Below are 19,847 nucleotides of genomic sequence, written 5' to 3' on the forward strand. Positions count from 1 at the left end.
CTCCAGAGCTTTCATACCTTGTAGCTTCTATTGTACAGGTGTGTGAGAAAAAGCCCTTTTCCAGCCATATTGTTGTTATTGCTGGTGATATAGGACAAAAGATGAGCTGAAAAGAGTGATAATGACCTGTTTGATTTTATTATTTCGTTTAATGTATAGTGTTTTTCCTTCAATGGCCCTGGATTGCATAGTTCTCTAGCACTTATCTAGTTTGACGTATCAGATTGCTCCCACCTTGCTCTTGAAAAAAAAGGTACAGCCAATTGTAGTGATTTATCACAGTTCCTACTATGACTGTTACCATTATTGGTATGATTATTACTGAAATTTAAAGAAGTTATTCATCTTACTAGTAAAGGTTTTTTTTCTCCAATAATATCCTACAGCCAACCCTTAGGTAGACTTTTTATTGAACCACTTCCTCTCCCTTGTGGGTTACTGTTGTCTGCACATACACCTGCCTGTGGCATGCAGCTGTTGATTGGTCCTGTTCACATTGCATTCCCAGTGCTGCCGAAATTTGAAGTGACAACCAGTGTGCCAAGGAGTATTTCTTTCTTTGATGAAGAAATCAGGGTGAATGTTTGTGCTTCGTAAGTATCAGAGGTGACAATACCACATTTGTGCCCAGGAAACAGGATAGAGGATGGTGTGCCATGCTGGGAAGCAGGGACCCTGCTGCTGATTCAGAGAACGGGTTAGAGGAATTCCTTTACCTGTGACTTCCATGACATGGAATATGGTAACTTTCCACCCACTACAAAGCAGAATTAGAACTGGGGGAGTTTGCGTGTGTCCAACAGTTTGGAGATACCAAGCACTATACTCCCTACCTGTTCACAGCATCACGGACTGGTGGGGGCTGGAAGGGACATCTAGAGATCATCTAGTCCAACCCTCCTGCTAGAGCAGGTTCACCTAGAGCAAGTTGCACAGGAATGCATCTAGATGGGTTTTGAAATTCCCCAGAGAAGAAGACTCCATCATCGCTCTGGACAGACTGCTGATGAGGTGCTCTAGTCCCCTCATTAATTTGTGGCCTTCCCTGCCTCATGGGGAACTTGTCTGCCAGCACTCTTAGGTTTTTCTCTGCAGAGCTGCTTTCCAGCTGATCAGCCCCTAACCTGTACTGGTGCAGGTTATTTGTCCCCAGATGCAGGACTCTGCACTTGCCCTTACTGAATTTCAATGTTTCTTAATATCATGGAATAGGAGAGAAATAACATAGAAGGATAGTCTATCATTAAGAGTGCTGTCTATGACACCAAGAGCAGCACAAAGGTATGAGCTAAAGGGGTGAGCTGAGATCTTTCTGCAGTACATCCTGCTTTGCATAAGGCACTAATGAGAAAAAACAAGCACTTGGGAATGATATCCCAGCACCACTTTCCAGCTCAGACCTTGAAGCATGACTACTTCAAGACTACGGTGAAGCAGACTCTTTTTTCACAAGGTGTCAGAAACAGCCCAAAAAGTAGCTGAAGGGAATTCTGCTAGGGCTAACAGATCCTAATTCCCAGCTGCTCTTCTGTCTGTGCTCTTAGCACTCATGAAGGGTTAAGGTCTGCATTGCTCTGTGGTCTTTGCAGGTTTGATGCTATGTCCAGGTGATTGGATCCTTGTGTCTCTTCCCCTCCTAGGTACACTTATGGCCAACCAGTGCAAGGCAATGCCCGAATCAATGTGTGTCAGCAGCGCTTCTATAGACCACGATGTGAGCAAAACCAGAAAGAAACCTGTGAAGCTGTCACTGGGCTGGTATGATACAGGGCAAGGCCTTTCTTCCCAGTCAGCTTTACTACCCAACATGTAGCACAGTGCTTGGTGACCTCATTCATTTCCTTGGGAACACCAGAGAGACAGTCCCACAGGCGTACTTTTTCTCACTGTCTTATCGGCAGTGATGAAAGACCATGAAAGTAATTTTCATTAATGACCTCATGAGGAAACTTTGATTTTTATCCCAGGAAGAGTCAGCAAGAGGGAGAGAAGCTTTTGAAACTACGTATTTTTGATCATTCTTAAAACACTGGAGCTGTGTTCTTACCAGATCTAATCATCAGACCTCTACTGAGAGTCTTTGAGAGGACTCTTGGTGTTAACCAATGGTTAATTTCTTCACTAGATGAGATTCAAAGTACATTGGTCATAGAGCTCAGGCATCATGAAAGATGGATTTGAGAAGGAGCATAAAGAGGACTGGGGGGGAGTGAGGAGAGAGGTGCAATGGTAAATGGTATTGAAACAAAGAGCTAGGAAGGGAGCCACAGAGTGAGAAGTGTAAGGCAGGAAGGGAGAGAATAAAAAAGAAGAGCAAAAAATGTGTGAGCAAAGGCAATGAAGCTCTACAGACACCCTCCTTAATAAAGCTTCAGGAGCTATTTTCTAGACCTTGAGAAAAATGAATTTTCCCCTTTGTGCTCCCTTTTCAGCTGGGGAAAGATGGCTGCCTCACCACTGTCATCTTCATCAAGTCTCTCCAGCTTTATCGCAGCTACGCCATGATGTACACCAGCCTCAATGTAGAAAGCATTGTCACTGAGAATGGAACAGGTAACACCAAGTGGTGGTTGGGAGTAGCTGATTAAAGCTAAAAGGTGGCACTTTCTGAGAAGAATCTGCTGGATCATGATCTGTGCAGTGAACACCAGCAATTACCATTTTCTTTGTGTAGCTCTGCCTCCAGGGAATGACTACTCCATATAGCTTTTCCATAGAATCAGTCACAGACTGGAAGGGGTTGGAATGGACCTCCAGAGATCATCTAGTCTAACTTCCCTGCTAATGCAGATATTCCTAGATCAGATTGCATGAGAATGTTTCTGGATGAGTTTTCAAAGTCTTCATAGAAGGAGACTGCACAACCTCTCTGGGCAGCCTGTTCCAGTGCACTATCATCCCAAAAGTAAAAGTGTTTCTCCTTAAGTTCAAGTGAAACATCCTGTGTTCTTGTTTGTACCCATTGTTCCTTGTCCTACCACTGGGCAACAATGAAAAGATCTCACACTCATCCTTTTGACCTCTGCTTTTTAGATACTGATCATCCTTGACAAGATCCCCTCAATCTGTTCTTCTCCAGGCTAAAGAACCCCAGGTCTCTCAGCCTCTCCTTGCCAGACAGAGATGCTCTAGTCCCTTCTTCAACTTTGTGGCCTTCCATTGGAGTTTCTATAGTAGTTCCCTGTCTTTCTTGAACTGGACACAACAGATGAGGCCTCGGCTGGTCATACTCATGACCTGCTGGTCATACCCTATTCTGCACCCCAGAATAATGTTGGCCTTTTTGGCCACAAGGGCATATTGCTGGTTCATGGTGAACTTGTTCACTAGCGCTCCCAGTTCCTTGTCCACAAAGCTGCTCTCCAGTCAACCCCTAACCTGTACTGGTGCATGGGATTATTTCTCTCTAGGTGCAGGACTCTGTGTTTGCCTTTGTTGAACGTCATTAAGTTCATATCTGTACAGCTCTTCAGCCTGTCCAGATCTTGCTGAGCTGAAGCACAGTTTTCTGCCTGTGTCTGATCTCTGGTTCCTCCCTGTATACTGGGTGTGTCTCACAGGTATCCAGATGAAAGGCTCTGACTATGTTGCAGTCAGCCAAGAAAATGACAGAGTAATGTTCAAGAATATGGATGTCTATTACAAAAGGGGAATACCTTACTACGGTGAGGTGAGTATCTGAGAGGATACATACAGTTCAAAACTCCCTGAGGTCCAGAATGATGATCTCTCTGTGTTGCTCCATTTATGTCTGTCCCCTGACTCTGTGCTGACACTTCCCATGGCGATCCTGCATGTCTGTTGCACAGTTCTGCCATTCCATTAGAGTCTCCTAGAGAAAATAAGAAAATTATATCATACTTGGAGTGTTAGGGCCTCTCTGCTGACATAGCTGGAGAATGCCTAGAAGGTGGATAAGTGGAAGGTTGTATAAGAAGAGTCTGTAAGAAACTGCTTCAGGAACAGCTGTGCCTAAACTGAAGGTAGAATTCACCCTGTGTTACATTACACAGTTCCAGGGTGTTTATTGAAGGCAATCTAGCTGTTGGAGCATGTTCCAGCTTTTTAGCAACCTGCACACACAGGATAAACCCATGCACAGAAAGGAGGATGAGCCATATGCCAATGCGTATCATCCTGATATGCGCTGGGAGCAGATGCCTGGCAGCTGGGAGCTGCTACTGAGCTCCACAGGTTATATATGGCTATGAAGCCATATGATTGATTTAGGTTTGTCAGTTGGTGCTTTCCAAAGAGTATATGCTCTGGAGCTCCTCTGTTTCTACTTGCTTGGGAACGGAGAGCACGAGGGGAGAGTTTAAACCATCATCTCTCACTCGGTAGTCTTTCACTTAGGTGCTGAATGGATGGTCACTGAAACAAAAGAGAGAACATCATTAAGAGACACTTCTATACGAGAACATGTATATAAACAATTCCTTCTCCCTCTGCGACATGAAGGTTGTCCTTGCACTGATGAGAATTGCCTGTCTTTGCCACAGAACTCCTGCTCCTTTGAAATACTGAGGAGCATTTGCCTCTGAAATACATTTCACTCTTGATTTCTACTCCCTGCAGTTGTTCTCAGTGCTGAAGTGAACACCCTCTGGTGAGCAAAGCATTTCCTGTGCTTTTTGTTTGGTTGTTTGGTTGCATTTTTTTTCTGAATCCATTGGATATTTTTTGTGTTCAGATCACTGTGACAAATGTGGATGACAAACCTGTTGCTGGTAGGACTGTCCTGCTAGAGCTCAATGAAAGATATCTTGCCAACTATACCACTGACAAGAATGGCACTGCTGCTTTTTCCATCGACACGTCCAACTTCTTTGAACCCAGTTTTACGCTGAGAGTAAGTAAATATAGGCTTCAGCCTAGTTCCTGAAAAATTGCTTAATTGGAGAGAGGGATTAGAAGCAATCAGTAGGTACCAGCAGGATTGTTTCAAGAGAGGAAAGTAGACAGTGAATCCATCAACACCTGCAACCTGTGTGAAACTAGGACGAGCAAACATTGGTGCCTGAGACATAGCACACAATTGTTTATTCTGGAGAAGAGGAGAGTGAGATGGCACCTTCTTGTTCTCTACAACTGCCTGAGAGGAGATTGTAGAGTGAGGTGGGTGTTCATCTCTTTTCTCAAGTGACTAGTCATAAGAAAAGAGAAAATGGCCTTAAGTTGTCCCAAAGGAGGTTTAGATTGGATATTAGGAACAAAAAAATTAATGAAAGAGTGGTCAAGCATTGAAACAGACTGCCCAGGGAAGTGGCAGAGTCACCATCCCTGGATATGTTAAAATAATATGTAGTCATGGCACTTTGAGACATGGTTTAATGTCCATGGTCAATGATTTCACTTGGTCTTTGAGGTCTTTTCCAATCAAAACAGTTCTGTGACTCTGTGACCATTCTCACAGACTGACCTGCCTTCCCCCCTCAGCCTGCATGCATGCCAGCCTCTTTCCTTGCTGCTGCTTGCTTCCCTATGTTTCTGTTGGTACAGTCTCATGCCTGTTGCCATTGCATGGTCTTCTCATGTTGTCATGTCATTTTCATGGGAAGAGCTGAGAAAAAGAAGGCTGTTGGAGAACAATGACATTCTAACTCACCATGCGTCCTAGCAGCTGTACAAGTTGTTCCAAGCCTGCAAGAAACTTAAATAACCTCCCTACTGCAATGTGCCGTGGTGTCCAGAAGACACCTTGCTCTGGACCGGCAAAGCACAAATTTTTCACACCAGCTCTTGTTCTTAGCTTACACAGCCCCACAAAATCATTTTCCCAACAGGAATATTTTAGAGGGAAGATGCCTTTACCTCCTACCTGCCTGCTGTTTTTTAATTCCCTACTTTAATTCCCCATTCATGACTCTCTTGTTTCATAGGTCAGGCAGGCACCAGAAGAGTGTGGAGATTTCTTTATCTGGCAGAACAATGATGAGCCCCAAACCTTATTTTTGGTCAGGCGTTTCTACTCACGGACCAACAGCTTTGTGAAAATTGACCCAACAAGGGAGAAGCTCAGCTGTGGCCAGCAGCAAACAATCAACATACACTATGTCCTACAGGGCTACAGGAATGCCACGCACACAGACTTCTACTATGTGGTAAGTGTTACCTTGACTCCCCTTGACTTATCTTGAACACCAACCAGGCAGAAATCTCCAGACCAGCATTCACAGATCACAGCTAGAGTTGATGATCTTGAAATGCATATAAATATCTAGAGGATGGAGGTCATGAGGATGGACCCGGCTCTTTTCAGTGGTGCCCAATGATAGGACATGGTGTAATGGCACAAACTAGAACACACAGGGTTTCACTCAAACATGAGGAAAAACTTCTTTGCTTTGAGGGTGGCAGAGCACTGGAGCAGGCTGGCCAGAGATGTTGTAGAGTTTCCTTCTCTGGAGAATTTCAAAACCCTCTTGGGCATGTTCCTGTGTAACCAGCTCTAGGTGAACCTGCTCTAACAAGAGGGTTGGACTAGGTGAACTCTGGAAGTCCGTTCCAACCTGTACCAGCATCTGATTCTCTAAATCCTATCAGAACAGTACTCAAAATTAATGATTTCATAGGAGAAATGAGAAGGTGATATGCATCCTGTTCATCCTGAGTTTTTCCTATGCCCAGGTGATGACAAAAGGAAAAATTGTCCTCAGCGGCCAGAAGCAAATCAGCATCTCTGGTGGTGAGTTCTAGACCACATTACTGCTGATACTTTGGTGCATTATTTTGAGATCCAGGTCATTAGTAAGTTTCGTAAGAAAGGATGAAAGCAGAGAGCTGCAGGTGGTTCAGGTACTAGTTCTTAAATGCCATGACTTGTCACCACTCACAGTATCCTCCAGCATCCAGCCAGTCCCCTGTATCATATTTAAATTTATCTTGTTAGTTGAAAGATAAAAACTTCATTGTGACCAACACAAGGAATATAACTTCCTTCTGGTTTACATTTCTCACCAAGGAGTATTGAACATTAAATAGTTGCTTTCACCAATAAAACTAAAACTTCTTAAAGTGTGAAATAATAAATGTCCCACCTGACAGGGGTATTCAGTTTGGAATTGCACTTTTGGAAGTCTGGTCTATTTCTAGTTTTCAGCAGGTGGCTTAAATAAGCCTTGCTCCACATATAGGGATTGTTTAGTATTTGCCATCTTTGCTCTTAAACTTAATTTCCAGCCCCTGCTCTAGAAGTTGTGACCCATGTAGACAAGAACTTCATCTTTCTTAGTGTTAAGAGAGCTCTGGAGACTGTGGCATTTCCTCTGGTGTAGGAGATTCAAAGGCAACGCTGGGCTCTTCTCAAAGCAATCATGCGTACGTTTCCCTGCCCAATTTATACTCAGCTCAGACCCCCTCTCTGAAAAGCACACTGCTCCAGTTTCTATCTGTTGTCTTGCTGATGGAAGCTGTTCCTCATGCACAGAGAAATTAATCTTCTATTATCCAACTTCCTTGTTTTTTAAGGGTGCTGGGAGGTTATGGACAAATATGTAGTCCTTCAACCAAAGCGGAGGTTTGTCTGATCTCTTTTGTTGGTTCCTCTTCCTTTGTTCCACATTCCTTCCACAGCTTCCAGAGGTACATTTGCAATCACAGTGACTATCACTGAGAAGCTTGCCCCCAGCGCCAGACTGTTGCTTTACACAGTGCATCCTCATGGGGAGATAGTGGCTGACAGCTCTTGGATACGCAGCGAAGTATGCTTCACAAACAAGGTGAAAAGCTTTGTGTTCTTATCAAGGGCTACATCAGATGGCTTTTTTGCTGAGAGAGCAGTTAAAGAATGGCTTCAGCAAGAATGCTGCACTTGGGATGGTCTTTAGGAGTGGAAAGAACAAAGAACAGAGCGAGTGCTGCTGAGAAGTCAGATTTAGATCTATGTGCCGAGATGATGCTCCTAATCTGTGTCTTGGATTTTTTAATTTCTAGGTCCATCTTGAATTCTCTGAGGAGCAGGGTCTCCCAGGTTCTAACATTGGTCTCCACCTTGAAGCTGCTGCCAATTCCTACTGTGCCCTGCGAGCTGTAGATCAGAGCGTCTTCCTCCTTCAGCCTGCACAAGAGTTATCTGCTGAGAACGTAAGCCATATCCCTGGTCCTGTGTTCTTTTGGGCTAGGAGCATCAAGAAGGATGTGTGATCTTTCTGCTGCTGGCTCTGTTTTTACTTTTCCCTTGACAAAGACATCTCAATGGTTAAAGAAAGGTCTATGGCAGCTGTACACTTCAAAGACAGAAATCAATAGTGCTGTATTTACTTTTGGAAGGCACAGCAGTGTAAGACATATCCCAAGAAAATGCCTGATGTCAATCCTTTAAAGCATCATTGTCTCCTGGGGAATGATTATGTCAAAATTGCATTTTAGCATTCAGATAGGCCTTGAGTCCAGAACAAAAGCTGTAGATGTCAGCTAGTACCTTGTTAGTACTTCCTCCTTGCATAACTCATGCATTTCACTCAAGTTTACCCCACAAAGCCACGACTGTTCAGAAGGAGGAGGGTAGAGTCCAGTCCTTGTGTATCACTAGCCAAATTACTTCTTTATCTCTAAGAAGCATCACTAGACAAACTCTTCACAGTCTACAGGATTGCTCAGGGGCCATCACAAGCTTTGAAGAAGTGATTTTGCACCTGCCTGGGACCTTCTTTTTGTTTACCTTAGTCATTCTCACCTCCCAGGTATATTACCAACTAGGTGTGAACGACTTATATGGCTATTACTACAATGGGCTCAACCTTGAAGATGACAAGCCAGAGAAGTGTACCCCAATCAAATCCACCTTTTTTGATGGCTTGTATTATGAACCTGTGAATGTCAGTCGTGATGGTGATGTCTACAGGATTTTCAGGGTATGTGCTCTGTGTGTTTCTTGAAGTGGGAGGTTTTTCAGAATGATTCACACATTCAGCTGTCTCAGGTGGTGGATATTACTGCAAAGAAAAGGCAGCTGATGCCTCGAACTGCCTAAACTCTCTGATCATGCAGTTTCTGCCTTCTTACCGCAACCACCTCTTACTCAGGAAGACTGAAAATCACTACTAGATATATTCACTTGTATCCTGCTCATGCTTCAGTAGATGGTCCCTAAGCAGGGTCATGGCCTCGGCTCATGACCCCAGGCATTCTTATTGAAGATCTGAGCCTGTGATGCAGACTACTTGGTTTCTGATACACTTGCCTCCGCTCCCCATTGGCCCCACGGCCTAAGACCGTGCATACATATGGACTTCACAGACCACTAGGTGTCACTGTTCCATAAGACATGGAGGTTGGAGAGGCAAATTTGTGAGTTCAGGGTTGAAAGGATGGAATGAGAGGAGGGAGATGGGAGTTAACACGTGGTATGGTGTGAAATGGCATGCACCCATAGCAACTTACATGATCGATTCTTTCACATTCAGGATATGGGCCTGAAGGTTTTCACTAACTCTGTGCTACGGAAGCCAGTTCTGTGCAATGAAAAAGAATCGGATGAGGAAGATTACCCCAGATATTTGCACCATGGTTTTGCCCTTGAGAATGCCCCTAACACAGGTAAAAGAAGGTTCATACTGTATCTCCAGTTGCAGTCTACCTGGTCTTCTTACTCTTACCTGTATAAAATAACAGCCAGCACACTGAACATTTTTGGGGTGAACAGGTCTCTCTGTCCCGGTTTGCCTTAGAATCATAGAATCACAGAATCATAGAATGATAGGGGTTGGAAAGCACCTCTGGACATCATCTAATCCAGCCCCTGCTGCTAGAGCAGGTACACCTAGAGTAGGTTGCACAGGACAATGTCCAGGTGGGTTTTGAAAGTCTGCAGAGACTCCACCATGTCTCCAGGCAGCCTGTTCCAAGTGCTCTGCCACCCTCAAAGTAAAGAAGTTCTACCTCATGTTTAGATGGATCTTCCTATGTTCAAGTTTGTGCCCTCTAGTCCTGTCACTGGGCACCACTGACTGGCCCCATCCCCCCAACACACATCCTATAAGTATTCATAAGCACTGGTAAGATTCCTCCTCAGCATTCTCTTCTCTAGGCTAAATAGCCCCAAGTCCCTCAGCCCTTCTTCGTAAGAGAGATGTTCTATTCCCCTCAGCATCTTTGTAGCCCTTTGCTGTGCTGTCTCAGGCAGTTCCCTGTCCCTCCCAGCTGGAGACCCCAGAACTGGACACAGTACGCCAGATGATGCCCCAACAGAGGGAGAGCTCAACCTCCCTTAGCCTGCTGGCCACACTCTTCTCAATGCATCCCAGGATACCATTGGCCTTCTTGGCCACAAAGGCACATTGGTGGCTCATGGTCAACCTGTTGTCTTCTAGAACTAAGCCCAAATTCTCTCTCACTTAGGTACATTATCTTTTTAGGGTTTTTTAGGTCAGAACCTTTGATCAAATCACAATTCAATCACATTTAAAGGGAAACATCAATGCAGAAAAATAATGGCAATTCCCAATGTCAAGAATTCACACAGCACTTAACATGCTTAGCACATGATCTCCAAAGCCTTTATAGATCAGCAAGATTATCTTTCTCCAAACCAGACTGCTCAGCAAAAGAGCAAATGGTGCAGTCACAGTTTCCCACAAAGAAAACTGCTATGCAACATGAGGAAAAAGTGCTTCCCCATGACAGTTAAGCTACACTAGAAGTTCTCCAGCACATTTTGGAATATCCATTGATGCAAGTTTTCAAAACTGATCTGGACATGATCTGACTTTGAAGTTACTCCTACTTTAATGAAATTGGACTAGAAGACTCTAGAGGTCCATCCCAATCTATATTTTTTTCAAGTATTCTGTGATTCTTTGATTCTAAGACCAGCAAAATAAGAAAAAGCTAGGAAATGCAAGGTACCACCATGCTGAATGAGTTTTTGGACATCACAAATAAGTCCATGGCAAAACTGGAAAGAAGAGCTTGGTTCCTAATATCAGTCCTGCAGTTTGATTGAATGAACAAAAGTTGTTTTCCAATGGACTGGATATTTAGCTCCGGTTTTAACTACTTGTTTTAGTGAGTTCTTTGGTTCAGGAATTAGCACAGCTTACCCCAGGTGCCCTGAGGGTACAGCATGCTTTTCTTAAAAGGCAGAGAAGGTTATGTAACAGCGTAGCAAAACTGAAAGCAGGGCACAAACAGAAGGCTAGACCCACTTTACCCATGGCTCTGAGAGGCACAAACAGAAACCTAGGCACAAAACAAAGAGCTACACACATGTAACCATGAATCTGGAGATTTCAAAACAGTGGGGGCCAGTCAGTGCCCCCAATCCCAGCAGGCATCCATGCTGCTCGAGGGAGGACTGGTAGATCTGCAAAACCCGCCTGCCATTAGCGGTGTCCGGCTTAAATGGGGCCAGTGTCCCGTGATGTTAGGCCAAGACGTCTCAGGAGGCTGGGCTTGGGAGGGCAAAGTCCCTTTCCATTACACAGCTGTGTTACATAACCTACATCCACTATTGCTTGCGCATGCAGCTGGCTTGAGGGCCATGACGCCCCCCGTCCCGCAGCTGCTTTCCTCCTCTTCGTCTTCCTCCAGGTCCATTTGTCCTCTGTGAGGTGTTTAGAGGGCATTTGCAGTCAGCGAGCTAATCAACACATTCCTAGTCCTACTTAGTTTATAGAACAAAGAACTTGCAGACTCTTGTGTTTCATAGCTTCAGCCTTCTCTTACCAGGCAGCTGGGTACTTCTGATCAAATTCCTGTCACACTACTGAACAGGATAAAAATAATCAAATTTTCAGGGAGCTTTGTAAAGCATTATGAACTCTGCTGACAACACTGGCTGCTGTTGCCCATTTGCAAATCAAAGAGAGCTGGTGGCAGAGAACAGGGAGCATGCCTTTCAGTATGAAATGAAATGTCTTGTGAAGTAGCTAGATTTTCTAGTCTTTTCTCATGTGAAAAGAGAATAGATAAGATATCGAGACCCTGGAATGGGTTGCCCAGGGAGGTGGTTGAGAACCCATCCCTGGAGGTGTTTAAGGCCAGGCTGGATGAGGCTCTGGCCAGCCTGATCTAGTGTGAGGTGTCCCTGCCCATGGCAGGGGGGTTGGAACTAGATGATCCTTGTGGTCCCTTCCAACCCTGACTGATTCTATGATTCTTTGATTCTATGATTGTTTTTTTCCTATACCCTATATGTTAGAATTGTCTTTCTTTTTTTTAATGGGAAAAAATAATGGAAAAATGCTCCTATGGTATCGTTGTTTTCCATATATGCTGTTGAGTGTGTCTGACAGCAGTTCAGATTCTCCTAGCCTGGCCTCTAATATTATCCTTAACCATACACAATCTTCTAGATGGCACAAGGCTTATTGGTGGGAGTGGCATTAGCATCGTTCGTAAATTCTTCCCTGAGACCTGGATTTGGGATCTTGTTCATACTGAGTGAGTATTTTTATCTTCACTTCTCACCTTTTTTGTGAATTTTTGAGTTGATACATGTTGCTGAAATTAATTCTGAGAAGAAGCCACAGAACATGTCTTCTTTGTAGATTCCTGTATCCTTTTCCCAGCTGAGTTCCCAACCTTGTATTCAGTCTCAAACCTACTTGAACTGTGAATGACATCTCTTCTGTGTTTTGCCTCATCCTTCTGATGAGGAGAAAAAAAACAGAGGCTAAGAGTAGAGCAAAAGCACTTGTTTAAGAGAGAGTAGGAGCAATATTCGTTACTTTTCATCAAATTTTTAATTCCGCAGCCAAAAACTCAGGTTATTTAGTTTTTCTTTCAAGGCTATAATAGCATCTGTAATGAGAATGTCTTCACCTTAACTATGCAGCCAGGGGCTGTTCTAGAACATTAATCCAAATTTATTTGTTCTAATCTGTACATTTGGGCATTAGAGTATTTAAAGAATTGGTATTTCTAAAATAATGAAGCTGAGCATTCTTCCAAGTGCTTTTGAGCATATAGTTCATCAGCACCTTTATCTTTACTTCCAGCTTTTTAATGTTTTTAAAATGTGGAGAGGTATCTTGCGTAAGGTGAGATGAAAACAGAAGAATTAACTCAAGTAGAGAGCTTGAAAATGCCAACAATAATTTCTCATTGTTTTCCTTCTTTTCCTCAGTTCCAAGGGGAGGGTAAATGTCTTCTACACCATTCCTGACACCATCACAGAATGGAAAGCCAGTGCTTTCTGTGTGCAGGATGATACTGGGTTTGGCATCTCCGCACCGGTTTCACTGACAGCATTCCAACCATTCTTTGTGGATCTCACCTTGCCATACTCTGTCATTCGAGGGGAAAAATTTAATTTAATAGCCAATGTCTTCAACTACCTCAACAAATGCATTCAGGTATTATCAAGCTCCTTTTTACTTGTCTGCTTCACAGAAATTCCAACATTCTCCTCCACAGTGCACTAGAAATGTGTTTAACTAACACTTTAGTCTGACACATTTCTTTCTCACCCTTTCTCCCTTGACACATCCCTGTGTCATAACATTTGGAAAATGTGTCTGATGATCACAGTGGCTGGTCCATGGAAGATAAAGACTTTCTCTTTATCACTATGAAATTTAGTTGGTTTTGCTCCTGAAAGAGGAACTTGAGCAGAGGGTGTGGGTATTGTGATGTCCAAATCACTAAGCATAGTAAGTATGTTGTGTGTGGCAGTAACTTACAAGATTTGACTAAGGAGTACAGACACCTTGGTGTGCTTCTGTCAAAAACAACCACTAAGAGTGAGCAGAAAAGAGACAGATTTGCCACTTCCTCAAGGAAATGCCTCATCCTTCTGTCCTGGTACCAGCCCATAGAATCAGATGACAAACAGCTTCTCCATCAAGTCTCCCTTGCTATGCAGCCTAACTCTAGGGCCAAATTATTTCATTTGCAATCTTGTTCTTTTCTTTGCCTCAGATCACTGCTGTACTGGCAACATCAAGTGACTACAAGGCAGAAATCTTTTCACCAGAGGGCAACATGGCAAGACTGTGTGCCAATGAAAGAAAAACCTATATGTGGGCTGTTAGCCCCCACAAACTTGGTAAATTTGTCTTTTCATCATCTTGTTCAATCCCTATTCAGGCAATTATGGGCAGGTCCATTACTTGCTCTACAAATGTAGTATTAAACCTCTCCTAAATCTCCCTTAGATGCACTGCATGAGCAGTGAATCATTCTGGTGTTTTATCTCTTCTGATTTTTGGTAGTCCATTTCCTGTCCATTTTAGGAAGAACTTTTCACTTGCCACATTATGCATGAAATACTGGCAGAATTTCACATGTCTATAATCTCTTAGCTGACAGTTTTGCACCTAACCAACTCTATTCAGTAAGAAGAATGTTAGCAAGTAATTTTGGACTTGATTCTCAACAGGCAAAGAGGACATCGCTCCTCCTCCGTTTTACAGTTGTGTTCATTCACATTTAAACACTGGAACAGGCTCCCCCGGGAGCTGGTTGAATTCTTCTCATCCTGTCACTTGTTACTGTGGAGAAGACATTGACACCCACCTGGCTATAACCTCTTTTCAGGGAGATGTATAGAGTCAGAAGGTCTCTCCTCAGCTTCCTTTTCTCCAAACTAAACAACCCCAGTTCCCTCTGCTGCTCCTCATGAGACCTGTTCCCAGACCCTGCACCAGCTTTGTTGCCCTTCTCTGGACCCTTTTCTGAACCCACTCCAGCACCTCTATGTCCTTGCAGTCAGGGGCCCAAAATGGAACCCAGGACTCAAGGTGTGTCTTCACCAGTGCTGAGTACAGGTGGACCATCTCTTCCATGGTCTGAAATGTCACACTATTCCTGATGCAGTCCAAGAGGCTCTTGGCTTCTTGGCAACCTGGGCACATGCTGGCTCATGTTCAGCTGGCTGTCAATCAACACTGCCAGGACTTTCTCTGCTGGGCAGATTTCCAGACACTTCCTGCAGCATTGTATGGGGTTGCTGTGACTTCAGGATCCAGCACTTGGTCTTGTTGCATCTCATATAGTTGGCTTTGGCCCATCAATCCAGCCTATCCAGGTTCCTCTGTAGAGCCTTCCTACCCTCAAGTAGAGGGTACCTTCCCTTCTGCAAACTTACTGAGGGTGCCTCAGTCCCTTTGTCCAGATCATTGATAAAGATATTAGAGAACTGGCCACAAATACTGAGCCCTGGGGAACAATGGCCAGCTGCCAAGTGGGTTTAACTCCATTCACCACCTCTCTTTGGGCCTGGCCATTTAGCCAATTTTTTTACCTAGCAAAGTGTTCACCCCGCCTCCAGTTAACAAAGTTAATCTGAAGAAAGTGTCAGCAGAGCTATAATTATTGTAATGCTGCCCTAGGCCAGAGGAAAATCAGCACAATGCTAAGAAGAGGTGGAAGCTAGGAGTACTGTCATTTTTTTGGACAGGATCACCCCTATCTTGTTGCTCATGCTAGGGTCCCAGGCAACCACCCTTTCCACTAGCAGACAGATATGGAATCTTCAGAAAATTTGGTTCTACTGAACTGCCTTTGGAAAGGATGCATTTCTCAGCCTAGAAGACCTGGTGAAAACCAATGGTAACTCTTGACATTGAAGGTGACTCTTTACTTGGGCTGTTGTGTGGCTTTCTAGGTGAGGTGAAATTCACAATCACTGCCGAAGCCAAACTGAATACCAGAGAGACTGGAAATGGCACATCCTCAGAAGAGGAAGCTGTTCATAGGGACACCCTGATTCAAACCCTGATTGTTGAGGTATGGTAGAAAATCTGCATTTGCTTTCTGCTTTGTGGAAACTGCGGTTCCTGTAGCTGTGGGTCAGAAGCAGTTAGCTAGTGTGAGGAGGAAAGGCTGATGACAGATGGAGCTGTCCATACTAAGATTCTCCATGTGAAAACGAGTGTAAATCACAACAATCAATCTCATCCACTGTCCTCCTGCCACTGTCTTCTTCCTGAGACCATGAGCCCAGACACCCCATGGATGCCAGTAGAGATGTAGCAAGAAGGGAGGAGATTCCATACTTTACCTATAAATGGCTTTAGCCTGTGACTCTAATACTGGGGAAGGGGGTGGAGGACAGATTTAAAATGAAAAGGATTTATCTTTAGCATTATAAAGCAGCAGTCACACTGGATTAGCTGGACAAAGTCCTTCTCAGAGACTGGAGATATCCATTTTAGAACTACTTGCTAACAAGGCAGGTGCTCTGGACTGGGTGTTGGGTAAAAGAGGGTGAGCCATGAACTGAGAGATATTCTTGTGGAGATGGGTAGGACTGAGTACAAGGGGTGCACTGTTGGGATAGACACATCCACATATTGTTTTATACTGCTAAATTGTCATGGCTTTATGGTGATGTTCTACATTTTTCTTCCTCTTCCTGACCACTTCTCTGCAACTGAACAGCCTGAAGGTATTAAAAAGGAATTGACTCAGAGCTCCCTCATCTGCACGAAAGGTAAGACAAGTTCATTCATTCAATACAGGGAATCAGGGGAACTGCTTCACTATTTTGTAGATTTTGTCCTACAAAACCAGAGACTCTTCAAGAGGAGGAAAGAAGGTCTCAGGGTCAAGGTGCTGGGCTTGAATTTTCATAAGTACTTTTGAGTCACTGGGCAAGTCTCTGCAGCGTTTTCTTTTCCCAGACTGCAAATTTTAATAGTCACTTCAATGAAAAAGCAAAGAATTCTGGAAGAAGTAGAAAAAGATTTCTTTAACAGTTTTTGTTGTTACATTTTCTCATCAGGTACAACAATTTATGAACCAGTGTCTCTCAGCCTACCAAGAAACATAGTGCAGGGATCAGCCAGAGCTTATTTTTCTGTCATTGGTAAGTGTAATGCTTTGACTAAAACCAAACATAAATGGCAATTCTCTTGCACCTCACCAAGTTCCACCATGAATACATGTGCAAAGCTAATGTAAAACTGAGGAAATAATGAATCTTGATTTTAGAGGAAATATTTCCTACTTTGCAAAATGAAGGAAAAAGTTACACAGAATTCTCTCATATCAAGAGGACAAAATTGTCAAATTATTTCAATTTATATTGCATTTCAGAATATACTCTTTTAACATGTCCTGTTCTGTGTAGTAAAACTGTTAATCCAGCCAAAAAAAGTAATACAAAACAGAGTTCTTTGAAGAGAAATAATTTGCTTTATTGAAAAAAATGCTTCAAAACTTTGCTAAACGCATAACTTCAAATCACAGAATCACAGAATTGCATAGATTGGAAAAGATCATCAAGTCCAACCATTAGCTTGACCCTGTCAAGTCCTATACTAAACAATATCACTAAGTGCTATGTCTACACAACTCTTAAAAACCTCCAGGGACAAGGTTGTCACCACTGTCCTGGGCAGCCTGTTCCAGTACCTTATAATCCTAATATGCAATCTAAACTTTCCTTGACATAACTTGAGGCCATTTCCTCTTGTTACTTGTTGAACAGACTGATCTCCACCACTCTAGATACTCCTTTCTAGTGTTGTAGAGTTCAAGATGCTCTCCCCTCATCCTTTTCTCCAGGCTAAATAACCCAAATTCCCTCAGCTACCCCTCACAAGGCTGGTTCTCTAGACCCTTCACCAGATTTGTTGCCATTCTTTGGACATGCTCTAGCACCTCCATGCCCTTCTTGTGGTGAAGGGCCCAAAACAGAACCCAGGATGCAAGGTGTGACCTCACCATTGCTGAGTCCAGGGGGATAATCACTTCCTAGTCCTGCTGACCATACTACTCCTGATACAGTTTGGGATGCTGGTGGTCTTCTTGGACCCCTGGGCACATGCTGGCTCATGTTCAACTAGCTGTGGATCAACATCCCCAGGTCTTTTTCTGCTGGGCAGCTGTCTAACCGCTTTGACCCAAGCCTGGAGAGTCGATGGGGTTGTTGTGACCCATGTGCAGGAGCTGGCCTTGTTGGATTTCATATAATTGGCTTTTACACAATGAAAGGCATTTGCCAGTGAATACGTTCCCATAGAATAAACCTTTCAGATTTACTAATCTTGATGCTATTATTAAGACTGACAGTTCTCTTTGGTGAAAAATTTTGGATGTTCTGAACTCTGATTTCTCAGCACAGTTGTTTCACATGTTTGAGTCAGTGTGAGGTGTGCTGATTCTGCGTAACCCAGCATCTGTAGCTTATCAGTATCATACCCCACACAACATTCTCACATGTACACAGAAAAGGGGAAGTAGGTTGTAAAGGGCAGGAAAATCCAACCCTTTTAGAAGGTTCATAGCTGTTTCTCAGAATGCATGTTCAGTACAGAACTCTGCCCCTGTTCTCAGCACTGGTGAGGCTGCACCTTTGGTCCTGAGTTTGGCTTTGGGGCCACTCACTACAGGAAAAACTTTGAGGTGCTGAAGGGAATCCAGACAAGGGCAGCCAAGCTGGTGAAGGATCTGGTGAACAGGTCTTGTGAGGAGAGGCTGAGGAAGCTGGAGTTCTTTAGTCTGGAGAAAAGGAGGCTGAGGGTAGAACTTGCTCTCTACAACTCCCTGAAAGAAAGTTGGAGCAAGGTGCAGGTTGGTCTCTTCTCCTTAGGAATAACTGATAGGGTGTGAGGAAGTGGCCTCAAGATGCACCAGGGAAGGCTTAGATTGACTATTAGAAGAAAATTCTTCACTTAAAGGGTTCTCACAGATTGAAACAGGCTGCCCATGGAGGCAGCTGAATCCCCATCCCTGGAGGTATTTAAAAGCTTCAGCAATGTGGTGCTGAGGGAAATGGTTTAGCACCAGCCTTGTTAGAGTTAGCTAATGGTTGGACTCGATGATCTTAAAGGTCTTTTTCAATCAGAGTCTATGCCAGAAAATATTTGTGCTCAGATTTTTCTCAAATTCTCAGTATCTCCCAGGTGTCCAGCATTTAAAAAAAAAATAGGACATATCAGCCTTTTCTCTAGACTGTGCCTTTAGTTACTGTCATTGCTCTATGTTGCTCATTATCCTTAGCTTCATTATAAGATAATACAAAGCAATGTATAATGCTGTGCAATAAAAGAATATTTTAAGGGAACTGACTTCTTCTGTCTTTCATTCTTCAGGAGACATTTTGGGTACAGCCCTGAGGAACATGGAGAACCTCCTCCATATGCCTTATGGCTGTGGAGAACAGAACATGGCATTGTTTACACCCAATATCTATGCCCTGGATTATCTGAATAAGACTGGACTTCTGACTGAAGAGATTAGAGTCAAGGGTATTGGATATCTATCTACAGGTGAGAAGTTTGAGATTCTTCCATTTAATATTGTGATTGTGTGCACTGACGTCCTAACCTTTACATGGTGAATGTTGATCTCTGATTTCTAGCACCATGGTTACTGCATAGGAGCAGGCAACTACAGTACCTCAAAAAGTACATCGTACTTCCAGGAGCAAGAGCAGCTAGAATTCATAGTGGTTGGTGGACAACAGGTTTGCCATGAGTTGGCAATGTGCCCTCGTGGGCAAGAAGGCCACCAGTACTCTGGGGTGCATTAAGAAGAGTGTGGCCAGGAGGTCAAGGGAGGTTCTTCTCCCCCTCTACTCTGTCCTGCTGAGGCCTCACCTGGAGTATTGTGTCCGGTTCTGGCTTCCCAGTTTGAGGGACAGGGAAATGATAGAGAGAGTTCAAGGGAGGGCCACAAAGCTGATGGGGGGATTGGAACCTCTCTCTTCATGAGGAAAGGCTGAGATACCTGGGCATCTTTAGCCAGGAGAAGAGTAGACTGACAAGGGATCTTACCAATGCTTGTCAACATCTGAACAGCAGAGATCAAGAGGATGGGGCTTAGCTCTTTTCATTGTTGCCCAGTGATAGGACAAAGGGCAACAGGCACAAACTAGAACATAGGAAGCTTCACTTGAACTTAAGGAAAAAACTACTTTGAGGCTGCTGGAGCACTGGGCCAGGCTGTTCAGAGAG

The 19,847-nt window shown here is 43.8% G+C and overlaps 1 protein-coding gene across 1 annotated transcript in view; it reads left to right on the top strand.

Annotated features, from left to right (window-relative positions):
• Positions 1-19,847, top strand: part of LOC128968333 (ovostatin-like) — a 39,564-nt gene that overhangs the window by 7,719 nt on the left and 11,998 nt on the right. Inside the window, exons 7-24 of the mRNA XM_054382751.1 lie at positions 509-593; positions 1,641-1,758; positions 2,433-2,553; positions 3,561-3,670; positions 4,694-4,852; positions 5,883-6,104; positions 6,631-6,688; positions 7,576-7,721; positions 7,936-8,085; positions 8,685-8,855; positions 9,408-9,550; positions 12,307-12,384; positions 13,070-13,298; positions 13,864-13,990; positions 15,551-15,672; positions 16,327-16,378; positions 16,670-16,753; positions 18,984-19,160. Coding sequence (XP_054238726.1) covers positions 509-593; positions 1,641-1,758; positions 2,433-2,553; positions 3,561-3,670; positions 4,694-4,852; positions 5,883-6,104; positions 6,631-6,688; positions 7,576-7,721; positions 7,936-8,085; positions 8,685-8,855; positions 9,408-9,550; positions 12,307-12,384; positions 13,070-13,298; positions 13,864-13,990; positions 15,551-15,672; positions 16,327-16,378; positions 16,670-16,753; positions 18,984-19,160 — 2,352 coding nt within the window. The remainder of the gene's footprint in view (positions 1-508; positions 594-1,640; positions 1,759-2,432; positions 2,554-3,560; positions 3,671-4,693; positions 4,853-5,882; positions 6,105-6,630; positions 6,689-7,575; positions 7,722-7,935; positions 8,086-8,684; positions 8,856-9,407; positions 9,551-12,306; positions 12,385-13,069; positions 13,299-13,863; positions 13,991-15,550; positions 15,673-16,326; positions 16,379-16,669; positions 16,754-18,983; positions 19,161-19,847) is intronic.

Source organism: Indicator indicator, chromosome 1 (genome assembly GCF_027791375.1).
Source record: "Indicator indicator isolate 239-I01 chromosome 1, UM_Iind_1.1, whole genome shotgun sequence".
NCBI classification, from domain to species: Eukaryota; Metazoa; Chordata; class Aves; order Piciformes; family Indicatoridae; genus Indicator; species Indicator indicator.